General features: G+C 43.7%; 1 protein-coding gene across 1 annotated transcript in view; it reads left to right on the top strand.

The window, feature by feature from the left end:
• The window catches only part of TTC39B (tetratricopeptide repeat domain 39B), a 91655-nt gene that overhangs the window by 67691 nt on the left and 11222 nt on the right, over positions 1-12742 (top strand). The window contains exons 11-16 of the mRNA XM_042826811.1: positions 676-743; positions 831-890; positions 1207-1368; positions 2371-2462; positions 2790-2910; positions 4019-4130. Coding sequence (XP_042682745.1) covers positions 676-743; positions 831-890; positions 1207-1368; positions 2371-2462; positions 2790-2910; positions 4019-4130 — 615 coding nt within the window. The remainder of the gene's footprint in view (positions 1-675; positions 744-830; positions 891-1206; positions 1369-2370; positions 2463-2789; positions 2911-4018; positions 4131-12742) is intronic.

The following is a 12742-nucleotide window of genomic DNA, read 5'->3' as shown; positions in this document are numbered from 1 at the left end:
GTTTGAAGGAGTCCTTCAATTGTAACAGCAGAATTTCGTAGAACACTTTTAATTTCTGACAAGTCCTTTTCCATATATGAACATCAGATATAGTGAAAGCCGTCTCAGGAATGAGGTCTGTACTCCTAAATAATTTTCTTGGAAGATCAAACATACAGAGAATTATTCTTCTGCCACATGGGCCTACAAGTTACTTTTAATTGTATGTGCATCTTTAACAGACTTATTTATGTTCTTTACTTTCTGCCCTTGTCCTTTAGGCTAATTAGGAAATTAAGATGAACTTCATTTCTTCTAGTATCACCCATGCTTTGTTATTGAGTTTAAAACTAGGAAAGAGGGCAGCTAGAGATTGTTTTCTTTACTTGTTAAAACAATCAAAGGGACTTGAAAATATAAAAGAAATTTATAATGGAATAGTTTTAAGGTTAATATATTTTATCTTCTGCCTACAAATATTTTCTATACTAAAAGCCATTAGTTCTTACCAGACAAGAATTGATTTTTATAGACACATAATATGATCTAATGATATTTCTGCTTTTGAATAAAACTGGTCATTCATTAATCTATACGTGTGTCGTAATATGTTTTGGAAATGTAATTTTTCATGTGTTAAAGTCCTTTTTCATATTTTCTGTAGGTAAACTGAGGTTGATTTATTATGTTTTCTAGGTACAGGGGACACCAATCTTCAGGAAGCAGACAGTCTCCTTGAACCCTACCTCCAAAAATTTCCAAATGTGTGTATTCTCAACAAATTTTGTAACAGTAATATATTTCCCTAAGCTTAAAGTAATAACTAAGTATTTTTCACCTCTCCTTTCAAGGGTTCCATTATACTGTTCTATGCTGCCAGAATAGATACGCTGAAAGGAAATTTTGAAAAGGTAAATCAATTTTTGCTTTTTAAGGTTTTTACTTGTTAAGTGTACAGCTGTGTTTTGTGCCAAAAAAAATTACGTATGATTCATCTTAAAGTATACTGGAAATAGTAATTATGTTGTTTTCCCTGTTGACAGCTAGTGTCAGTATTGATTGCAAGTCTTACTCTAAGATAAACTGAGGGGGAAGATTATGTGATTGTTGAAGTTGATTGTTCTTTATTTGGGTGCTGCAGAAGAATTTTCTATGTAGTTAGACGCATCTCTATCATGGAACTGTAACTGAACAAGTTTTTGTTATTCCTACTTACCTAAATCCTAGGCGCAGTTAACATTCCAAGACTGCATAGCAGCCCAGCAAGAATGGAAGCAGATTCATCATCTCTGTTACTGGGAACTGATGTGGTGTTACACCTTCCAGCAGAACTGGCTTCAGGCATATCGGTATGCAGACCTGCTGAGCAAAGAGAGCAGGTGGTCTAAGGTAAATGGTCAGGTGGACATTAATATGATATTCCAATAGCCACTCATAGTTACATTTGCATTTTGCTGTGCAAAATAAGTTTAATTTCTCCTTTCTTCTTAAATCTGTGAGTAAAGGGACAGTGCAACCAAATTGTAGGTTGAGCTGTGTGGTTAAGGACAGAAGCACTAGTACCATTTAACAGTGCGTTAATCTCAGTAAAAACAGAAGCGCCCATCACAGTTGAGAGGAGAAAACAGGAAAGAAAAACTGTTGATTGCAATTCTAATTGAATTCTAATATTAGCTAATAGAACTTGGCTGAAGAAACAGTGTTTTCATTTATTATAAAAAGATGAAGGCATGTCTAGTCAGCACATGCTTTGTGACATGAAATAAAAAGTCTTCCGGAAATGGAGTCTTTTGAGTAAAGCTGGTCAGCCAATCTTACCCTTCTAAAACTACTTTCAGAGTAGGAACCAAGCACAATGTGCAAATAATTTTGGATAGATCTTTCATCTCTTCTTTTTTAGGTAATTCTTTTATAGTAGGTGGAAAAGAGGATGCATCCTGTTTATGACAAAAAACAGTGATAGTATCTTTTGTGTGAAGTGAGAATGTCTTAAATAGAATTATGGATGTTTGCTTTTTCTCTGTGCTAAGTCAAACTTCCCTTGAGGTAGTGCTCAGATGAGATAATACTCATTAGAATAGTTCGTTTGTCATTAACTTCTTTTTTTTATCAGTTATTTGTATTGTGAATTGTCTCACTTTTTGCAGGAAGGATTTTAATATTGACTTATTAAGAATATCAATAAATATGTTGAAAATAAAATTAAACTACGTAATAAATGCATGGGTAAACATAAATAGTTCTATCCAACTGAGTATTACTGGAAGTACTTCACTGCAGCATGAAGTGTTTCCAGTAATTCTCAGGTGGATGAGAGATTTCAGTTCTTAGTGTATTCATTGAACACAGCATATCAGTGTGGTAATATGTTGATTTTTGTTTATGAAATAGGCAATATATGTATTCCAAAAAGCAGCAATTTTATGTATGCTTACAGAGGATGAATTGAAAAGTACCGGTGAGGACATTGTATCTTTGTTCAGGTAAACTTTTATGAAATAATTAGATATTCAGTCATTATATTCCATCCCAATTCCACACTCACAAACTAATTTCAACTTGAATATCTTCGTTTTGTATCACCTTCTCCCTATGTTTTATCATCAACTTTTCAACTTTTTGCATTACTTTTTACCATCACATTGTTTAAAATGCATTTATTAGCAACATACATCTTGCATCAGCATACTGTGTGGTGGAAAGCCACACAGTTAAGATGTTATTCTTCCCAGAAAAATATAATATCTTACTACATGAGACTAAAGGAAATGAAAACTACTTAAACTTAGCTTTCTTTTGTCTCCTCTTAGACAAGTGGATGGTCTAAAACAGAGAATTGCAGGAAAATCTATTCCAACTGAAAAATTTGCAGTAAGGAAAGCTCGACGCTATGCAAGTTCTCAACCTGTGAAGCTGATATTACCTGCCTTGGTAATTATACTTGCTTTCTTTTTGTCCATTTTAAATGAAGAAATGGAGAAAAATTGTGGGGAAGAAAAGGAGTATAATTTCTAATATAATTTCTTACATTTTATCAGGTAATATGTATTTGATAATTACATTTTAAACTTTTTTTCCAAGTAATTATTGGCATTCATGCAAATGGAGTGGCCTTGGGATTTTTGTAAAATGTACTAATGGCAGTTCAAAACCAAATCAGATTTTCCACAAGGCCAGGCTGGATGTGGCTCTGGGCAGCCTGGTCCAGTGATTGGTGGCCCCGCACATAGCAGGGGGTTGAAACTAGGTGATCACTGTGGTCCTTTTCAACCCAGGCCATTCTGTGATTCTGTGATTTACAGCTGATGACAATTCTAGTAAGTTGGTGTTTCTTAACACCAGACACCATCTGAAAAACCACATAGTTACAGCAGAAATGTAAGCAGAAATATTTGAGTGGTGTATTGTATCTGCTTCAAAATGACATTGTTTTGTATTTCACGGATGTAGTTACAATGCAAATAAACCAAATTGTGCTGTATACTGTACTTTGTCATGAAAGCAAAGATTATTTTTTGCTAGAATGAAACCTGCATAACTGTTCTCTCGTTCTCTTCAATTTTTATTACATCACACTTTAATGCATCTAAACAACCATATTGCTTACTGAAGCATCGGGGGAGCTTTTTGATAGGATTTGCTTGATGCTTAATTCTAAATAAGATTTGGAGGAATATATTAGATGCAGTTGCTGGATACATATATTATGATGTATTTATGTATTAGAACCACAGGGAAAATTTTATCTACTGTTGCTCTACATGGAAGATAGAGCCTATGATTGCCTTTGAAAATGTATATGTACCTGATGAAATGTCCATTACACATTCTCGAGTGCTCATTTGAAGTAACACGATTACTTTTACTCTTGGGCTTCTTAACAGTGACAAACTTTGAAACCTTTCATATTGTTTAAAACAAGTTTTTGTAGGCAGTATTTTCATGTTTTCAAAATGTTCCATAACATTCCCCCAGTGTATTCTCTTTAGTTAAGTGTATGTGCAATTTCATGAGATTGTCTTGTTTATTTTTTTGTCAGGAAATGATGTACGTCTGGAATGGCTTTGCAATTGTGGGCAAAAGAGCAGATCTCACCGAAAATTTATTGGTAACAATTGAAAAAGAAGAAACTGCTCTAAAAAATGAGACTAGTAAGTAGTTGATTAAGACGATGTTAATATGCTGGTATGAAACATTGACATTTTTCTTTGCTTCCATTTTACTAGCATTCTGTGAGGTAAGTTCTGTCTTACGCAACATGCATTTAAATCTGAGCATTGAGATTTTGGAGCTGCTTGAATGTTTAATAGTGGTTCGTGATATGTCCTTCATCAAGTTTGATTAATGCTAGAGTAGAATATAGGAAAGTCAAGAATTTGAGGCCATTACTTACAGGACTTAACATAGTCTTCCTAGGACTTAAATGTCTGAAAGTACTGTTACTGAACCAGATTATACCACACTACAACTGTATATTGAGTAACGCATAAATGTAAAATGTATAAAAGAAATGCTAAAGTATTGTGCATGAGTGTATTTTGCTACTATTTTTTTTAACTTATGTTAAAGTGAAACATTTGCCTTATTTGCTCTTCCTTAATTCAGGCTTTATTAGATTGCTGCTGTTTCCTGTTATGTAAGCTTCTCAGTAGACTTCTCCTATAAGTTCTTCTAAGATGAATAAATGTTAGGTTTTTTCCATAATGGTAATTCACAAAAACAGTTTGTTTTGTAGTCAGATTGTAATCATACCTATTACCAGTGTGGCAAGTTAGTTTTCCCACATCTTTAAAAGATGTAATTACATAATGTGTCAGTAGTTCTGTGAGAAGAGTTTACGAATTGCTGAATGAAGTGTCAGTTGTGTACATCAGTAATACTAATGTTCTTTGGCTGGACAGTACCAAAACCCTTTCAGTTTTTTACTAGCAGATAAAAATACCTGTTTAAAAATTGTCCAGAATAACTCTTCCTAAAGCATAGTATTCCTGTAAAGCCAAAACCCTTGGAAATTGAATTTCAAACTCCACCATTATGAATGTTCTCCTGAGCTCTATTCTGTAGGGAAGGTACAGTATGAGATGTTTGTACAAGCTGAGGAAAGGAAGCAATTAAATATCCTTGCTAGTAAAGAAAAGAATAGAAGTAAGTGCACACCAAAACTAGGGACTGATATTAATAGTATCCGAATGTTACAGTTTTATTTTATTCCAAAGATATATAAGAAAAGAGAGACATTCTAACACACAAGCTAAATACAAAAGAATGTGGAATATAGTACCCTGTCTCATGCTTAAATATTTAATCTTTAAATAAGCAAACATGACCAATAGACTGCTGTGGAAGGTGAGGTTCTCTTTTCCTGTTTTGTTGCCTCATTGAAATAAAGACCTAACAAAATGTTTGTACCCTCAGTAAGTTTGCAGATGACACCAAGTTGGGAAGTATTGTTGATTTGCCTGAGGGTAGGAAAGGCTTTCAGAAGGATCTAGATAAGCTGGATCTCTGGGCTGAGGTGAATGGGATGAGGTTCAACAAGGCCAAGTGCAGGGTCCTGCACTTTGGCCACAAGAACCCCACGCAGCGCTACAGGCTTGGGGATGAGTGGCTGGATGACTGTGAAGAGGAAAGGGACCTGGGGGTGTTGGTTGATCTTGGCTAAATGTGAGCCGACAGTGTGCCCAGGAAGCCAAGAGGCCCAATGCCATCCTGGCCTGCGTTAGAAATAGTGAGGTCAGCAGGAGTAGGGAGGTAATCATCAGCCTGTGCTCAGCACTGGTGAAGCCGAGTTCTGTGTTCAGTTTTGGGAACTTCAATACAAGAAAGACATGAAGGCTCTGGAACGTGGAAATAAAACTGGTGAGCACAAGTCTTATGAGGAGCAGCTGAGGGAGCTGGGATTGTGTAGACTGTAGAAGAGGAGGCTCAGGGGAGACCTCATTGTAGGCTACAAATTCCTGAAGGGAGGCTGTGATGAGGAGGGGTTTGGCCTCTTCTCTCAGGTAACTAACACGACCCAAGGAATTGACAACAAGTTGGCCACCAGGTTGGTCAAGCAGGATTTGCCCTTGGTGAGGCCGTGCTGGTTCTCCCATATAAACTCACTGCCTTCCATGTGGCTTTAAGCATACCATCCAGGAGGATCTGCTCCACCATCTTCCTTGGCACAGAGGTGAGACTGACATGTTGGTAGTACATGGAGTCATTCTTTTTACCCTTTTTAAAAATGGGGTACCAGAGGAGATTTAGATTAGATATAAGGAAAAGCTTTTTCTCTGAGTGAGTGGTCAGGCACTGGAATGGCTGCCCAGGGAGGTGGTGGAGTCACCATCCCTGGCAGTGTTCAAGAGGCGTCTGGATGAGGAGCTACGAGGTATGGTTTAGTAGCTTGTGGCAGCATTGGTGATGGGAGGACGGTTGGACTAGGTGATCCTGTAGGTCCTTTCCAACCTTGTGATTCTATGATCTGTGATTCAAATTTGTCTCAGCGCTGCTCAGCCTCTAGGACAGCAGCCTCCTGGCTGGGCCCCCAGAGCAGCTCTGGGGAGGAGCAGTGTGGGTGACTAGTGCTGGCAGGTGAAAAGGGCACAGCTCCCGTCTTGGTGGCACAAGTAAATAAGCTTATTTATTTAAAAAAATACAGATTTTTTTAAAGAGAAGAGGCACTGCTGAGCCTGGCCCTTCCTCTCCTTACAAGCAAGATGGATGGGCTTAGAGACAGACGTTTAGGGCATCGAGCACATCTTCGCCCAGACTACGTAGACCTTCTTGTCAGTTGGTATGGCAGCAGCATCCTGGGCATGGTGCGAGTGGCACGATTTCTTGGAGCCACAGACAGGGTCACTGCAGGGCTGTGATGATGAGTTGTCTCAGGTGGTGATACTCCTTTGTGCTCCACAGAACGTTACACTGCCAGGTGGAGAGCTGCTGCCTTCTGCTTTGGTGCTCCAGCTGCTCTTGCTTCTCCTAGGGCACTTCTTCTACCAGGGACACCACTTGTGTCTTTTGGGGCCTGCCTTAATCCAGTCTGCCCCAGATGGTGCAGTCACATATGTGCTGGTGGACTGTTTCTCCCAGGACGCTGCTGGCTGCAGCGGGCGGCCTGAAATGAGGCCAAGGTGGTTCAGCTTCAGAGAGCGGATGTGCAGCTCCAGGGTCTCACGCTCCTCCTTGGTCAGGAACCGAGCCTCACAGCTGTGGAAGTACGTGGGCACCAGGCAGGATCCTGGTGCCTTGGCCCTACACTGCTGCCTCCTGACCTGGTCAGGATGGAGGGGGCACTTCCTCTTGGGTGTGGAGAGCAGGGCATCCTGTGTTGGCGGTAAGTGTTGCAGAGGTTCTGTGGACTTCTGCACTGTCGCAAGGGAGAGTTGAAACTTCAGGTCCAGGCATTTTCTGTCTGTGTGCATGGAGAGCTTCCCGCAAGTCACCTGATTGACCTGCAGTTTTGGCACTGCCCTGATAGCTTTAATGTCAGCCACATCCAGGTCTGAGGTGCCCGTTTGAGTGCTGCTGTTGTTTAGCCGTGCTGCTTTGGCTGGGCCAGGAAGTGCTGCTCTAGCTGCTGGACATTCTGTCTCCTTAGGTGCTGCGCACAGAGGCAAAAGAATCTTTGCTGACTCCTCATGCTGGCCCTGGTGGTGCTGCTGCCTCTTCCTGGGATGCCCCTGTGCCTCAACCTGGCCCTGGAAATAGAGAACAAACTCAACGAGATTCTCAGAAGGACCTATATTCTGGGGAAGCAGAAGCAGTGGAGGGCATGGCACCAGTAGGTTCTGGAAGATCTCAGTAGGGTTGGGGCCCTCCCACTATTTCAGCTCTTGCTTCTTAAGAATGTTGCCTGCTGTGCAGTCACCCTTGGCTTGCAGCAAGGGGCTCAGACGGTGCTGCAGCAGGGGCTGAGTCTGCCCTGGCTTGATGAGTTTGGGCAGGACAGAGCAGCATTGCCTTCTCCTTGCCTGCATCTGGGAGAGCAAGAGCCGTTTGTGCAGGGCCCCCAGGTGCACTTTCAGGCTTTTCCGTGCATGCTCAGGGCTTTGTGGGCTCCAGCGCTCCACACGGGTCCAGGGGTGCAAACTGGCACCGGCTCTGTTGGTGCTCTGCCAGGCAGTCAAGGAGTGGTCATGGCCTTCTCTGGGATAGCATCGAACCTCAGAGGAGCTGCAACAGTGGCACGACAGGCTGTTCTGCTTCATCAGTTCTTCCAGGTCCCTCCAGGCCGCCTGCCAGAAGTCAGGGCCCAGCACAGCCTTGCACCCAGGCAGCCCTGACAGGACCAGCTGCTGGAGCTCCTGGTCGGCCTTCCTGCAGGGGCGCAGTGGCTCGCACTGGGAGCTGCTGTGTCTGGCTGCCTGTCTCTCAGCACCTGCAAAACGAAGAAATCCTGAGCCACGGTGGGCTGGGGACTCGGGGGATGCTCTGGGTCAGGCATGTCCAATCTGCGGCCCACGGGCCTCATGCAGCCTGGCACAGCTGTCACTGCAGCCTGGCTTCAGCCCGATGTCACCTGCAGCTCTGCCCTGCCGAGAGGCCCAGCCCGGCCCTGAGCACACACCCACCACAGCCCGGGGAAGCCAGAAGTTTGCACGCCCATGCCGTGGGCCCATCTGGCCAGGCTGCACTGTGCCACGTCCTGGGCCGCGGCTCAGCTGCTCCCAGAGGCTAGGCCCTGCCTGGGGACGGATGCTCCTGGGAAATGGATGCCTGGGGCTCAGGCTGACCCTCAGAGGGCTCACCTGGCTCTGGTGCTGCTGCTCGCCGCCACCATTTCCTCCACCGCAGGCGTCGTCTGCCAGCCTGTGGGCACATGGACATGGCACAGTTACACTCCTGAGATGTCCCAAGGCTTGACCAGGATTCACTCAGCCACGAGTCCCCCAGCCACAAGTCACCCCACCCTCATATCTCCCCTACCTTTAGGTGTCGGATCACAGTGAGCAGGGAGATTCCGGTTGCCAGGAACATGAGGCCGTAGAGAAGGACAAGGGTAACAGGGACAAAGAGAGAGCTGCTGTCAACCATCGCTAAGCGCTGGTCACGACCGCAATAGCAGAGGTGGGACCACCCCTCTGAACTCAGAGTTCAGCTGTGCTGACATTACAATGCTGCCCATCCACCCCTGGAACCTGGACGCACTATGAGGTGGAGCCTGGGTGGAACACTGCCTCCTCCTGCCAACCCCGTGCCTGCACACGCTTCATGCTGGCCTCCATCTTGTTTTGAGGGCCCCTCTGAGATGGCAGCAGTGGAAGTCCATATCCCAATGATTTGTCTTTCCAGAAGAGCTAGTCTCTTCCATTTGATCTCTACATTTCCCAAGGAATCTGCCTGCACGTCTAATGTCACCCTGAATCCAACGCTTGGCTCAGAGGCTGGTGTTGAGGCAGAAACTTTGGGCTCTTTGATCATGGGGCAGTTGACGTGGTCCCTGGCCTGTGCATGGAACCCACCTATCTCAACGTGGGAAACAAATCCCAGTGCAGGAGTTAGCGGGGCTTATCGAAAGAGCTTTAAACTAGCTGCAATGGGGGAAGGAGACTTACCAGAGGCTCACCAGAGAGAGCCTAGGGGAACAATGCTCGAGCTGTGGGTGAGGCAGGTGACTCAGTTGGAGTGCACCTACTCCAATGCACACAGCATGGGCAACAAGCAGGAGGAACTGGAAGCGATTTTGCGGCAGGCTAACTATGACCTAGGTAGTATCACTGAAACATGGTGGGACCACTCCTATGACTGGAACACTGTGATGGATGGCTATAAGTTCTTCAGAAGGGAAGACAAGGAAAGAAGCGTGGTGGTGTGGCCCTTTATATATTAAAGACTGTTTTGATGTTGAAGAGCTTGGGGTTATGAATTTGAGAAGTTGGGTGTCTATGGATACGAATCACGGGGAAGGCCCGTAAGAGTGACATCTGGGTGGGGGTCTGTTATAAACCACTTAATCAGGTTGAAGAGATGGATGAGACATTCTATGAGCAACTTGTGGAAGTTGCACGATCACCAGACTTCAACTTCCCTGATGTATGTTGGAAATATAATACAGAGCAGAGGAAGCAGTCAAAGAGGTTTCTAGAGTGTGTGGAAGATAGCTTCCTTACGCAGCTCGTACAAGAGCCTGCCAGGGGTGGTGCCCTGCTAGACCTGCTCTTCACTAACAGAGAAGGACTGGTGGGAGATGTGAAGGTTGAGGACTGTCTTGGGCAGACCGACCATGAAACTGTAGAATTCGCTCTTCTTGGAGATGTCAGAAGGGGAACTAGCAAAACTGCTACCTTGAACTTCAGGAGGCTGGACTCTGACCTGTTCAGGATGCTTGTTGCAGGGGTCCCTTATCTACACCCTGATCTGGAAGTCTGGAATGCTACTCAGAATATGCCCATGGTGATTCAGGTAGAGACAGACAGCTCCTCCTCCGTCTGGATTGTCACAAGTCCGTTGGATCAGACAGGCTGAAGGAGCTGGCACGGATGATTGCCGAGCTGCTCTCAGCCATCTACCAGCGCTGGTTATCTGGAGAGGTCCAGGAGGGTTGGAGGCTTGCCAATGTGACGCCCATCTACAAGAAGGGCCGTAAGGAGGATCCAGGGAACTACAGGCCTGTCAGCCTGACCTCAGTACCAGGGAAATTTATGGGGCACATCACCTAGGGTGAGATCATACAGCACGTCCGAGGCACCCAGGGGATCAGGCCCAGCTCAGGTTCATGAAAGGCAGGTCGTGCTTGACCAACCTCATCTCCTTCTATGACTGGGTGACCAGACTGGTAGATGAGGGGAAGGCTGTTGATGTAGTCTACCTAGACTTCAGCAAAGCCTTTGACACGGTCTCTCACAGTATTCCCCATTATTCTCCTGGGGAAACTGGCTGCCCATGGCCTGGACAGGCATACTCTTCTTTACACAAGGAACTGGCTAGAGGGCCATGCCCAATGAGTGAATGGAGTTAAGTCCTGCTGGCTATGCGTTACAAGTGGTGTCCCCCAGGGTTTGGTACTCGGGCCTGTCTTGTTTAATATCTTTACTGATGACCTAGATGAGGAGATTGAGTGTACCCTCAGTAAGTTTGCAGATGACACCAAGTTGGGAGGTGATGTCGATCTGCCTGAGGGTACGGAGGCCCTTTGAAGGGATCTAGATAAGCTGGATCTCTGGGCTGAGGTGAATGGGATGAGGTTCAACAAGGCCAAGTGCAGGGTCCTGCACTTTGGCCACAAGAACCCCACGCAGCGCTACAGGCTTGGGGACGAGTGGCTGGATGACTGTGAAGAGGAAAGGGACCTGGGGGTGTTGGTTGATCTTGGCTAAATGTGAGCCGACAGTGTGCCCAGGAAGCCAAGAGGCCCAATGCCATCCTGGCCTGCGTTAGAAATAGTGAGGTCAGCAGGAGTAGGGAGGTAATCATCAGCCTGTGCTCAGCACTGGTGAAGCTGATGATGATCTTGTGGGTCCATTCCAACCTTGTGATTCGATGATTCAAAAAGCAAGACATCTGCAGATAAAGTTATGCTGCTCTGAATTTTGCGGAAAGAGTTCTGGCAGAAGCTGTTGAGAATCCAGAGGTGTTTCATGCAGAGATCTATACTGTAAGTATCTAGTCAATTTAGAGCAGTGAAGTCAATTTCCTGTCAAATTCGTTGGCAGATATGTGCAAGATGCCACCATTAAAGAAACAGTAAAACAGTTGGAGTAGCACTGAAATAGAAATGAATTAGATGATTAGGGGTATAGAAGATACTTATGTCTAAAGAAACAGGTGAGTTCTTGTTGAAGCAGAAAGCAGCTGATTGGTGTTTTAGGATCTACGTATCCATAAAAGCAGAGGCTGGCGGAGAAACAGAATGGTCTTGTTTGTTGTTTTAATTTTCTTCAAAACACTGGTGTGACTTCCTTTTTAACAACCGAATGGTAGGGTAAAACATGGGTGAGGATAAATGGATATGCCTTAAGTGAGTAAGTCATTAAGAATAAGGCTGCTTTCTCTCTGTGTGAGAACTTCCTGCATAGGAAAATGAACTTAGTTACCCTGTCCAAGCAAATAAACCAAGAAGTCCAAAGAAATCAGACTGTGTATCTATAGGTTCTTTTATGAGTTGCTGTCACATAAAAAATAAGCTGAGCTATTTATCTATAGCGTTCAGATGGAGATTAATTCTTGTAAAAATGAGTGTCCAAAAAGTAAACGAGTATGTGTGCAATGAATATTACAAAAATCTGAATTACATCTTGCTTAGACTAAATAGTAGTGCTGTGGTTTTAGACTGTGGCATAAAATGTTTATTCATCACTTGGAATCCGTTGTTAACAGCAGCTAAAATAAATAAATTACTGGTGCTTTCAAATAGTATTTTTCTGTAAAAACAGTATGTTCTTCTAATAGAAACAAGCAGTTTACAAGTAAGATGTAATTCTGAAGCATATTTATTTTTACATTTTATTTGTCTTTTGTAGTAATAACTGCAGTGAAGTACGATTTTGTTCTGGAATTTCTGTCTTTGAGCCTGATAAACTTTTAATGATAAAGAGTCAGACAAAATAAAGACACTGATTGCCAGAATTGCTGCCACTGAGTTGAGATCCAAAGAAAGTGTGTAAGGCTATTAGCAGAGTGAGGCGTGGATACAGCATTATTTTAAGAGACAGCTGTCAGTAGTAGAAAGCTTAAAAGGACCACTAAGGTGCTGTTAAAAAAAAAAAAAAGTAGGTTAATTATACACAGAGGTCATTTAGGGATTGATGCTTCTCAGAGAGAGCTGTTACTGCATTTG

This window comes from Centrocercus urophasianus, unplaced genomic scaffold (assembly GCF_019232065.1).
Source record: "Centrocercus urophasianus isolate 14NV4802_14NV808 unplaced genomic scaffold, USGS_Curo_1.0 seq_27, whole genome shotgun sequence".
Lineage (NCBI taxonomy): Eukaryota > Metazoa > Chordata > Aves > Galliformes > Phasianidae > Centrocercus > Centrocercus urophasianus.
This window is presented reverse-complemented; position numbering and strand designations above follow the sequence as displayed.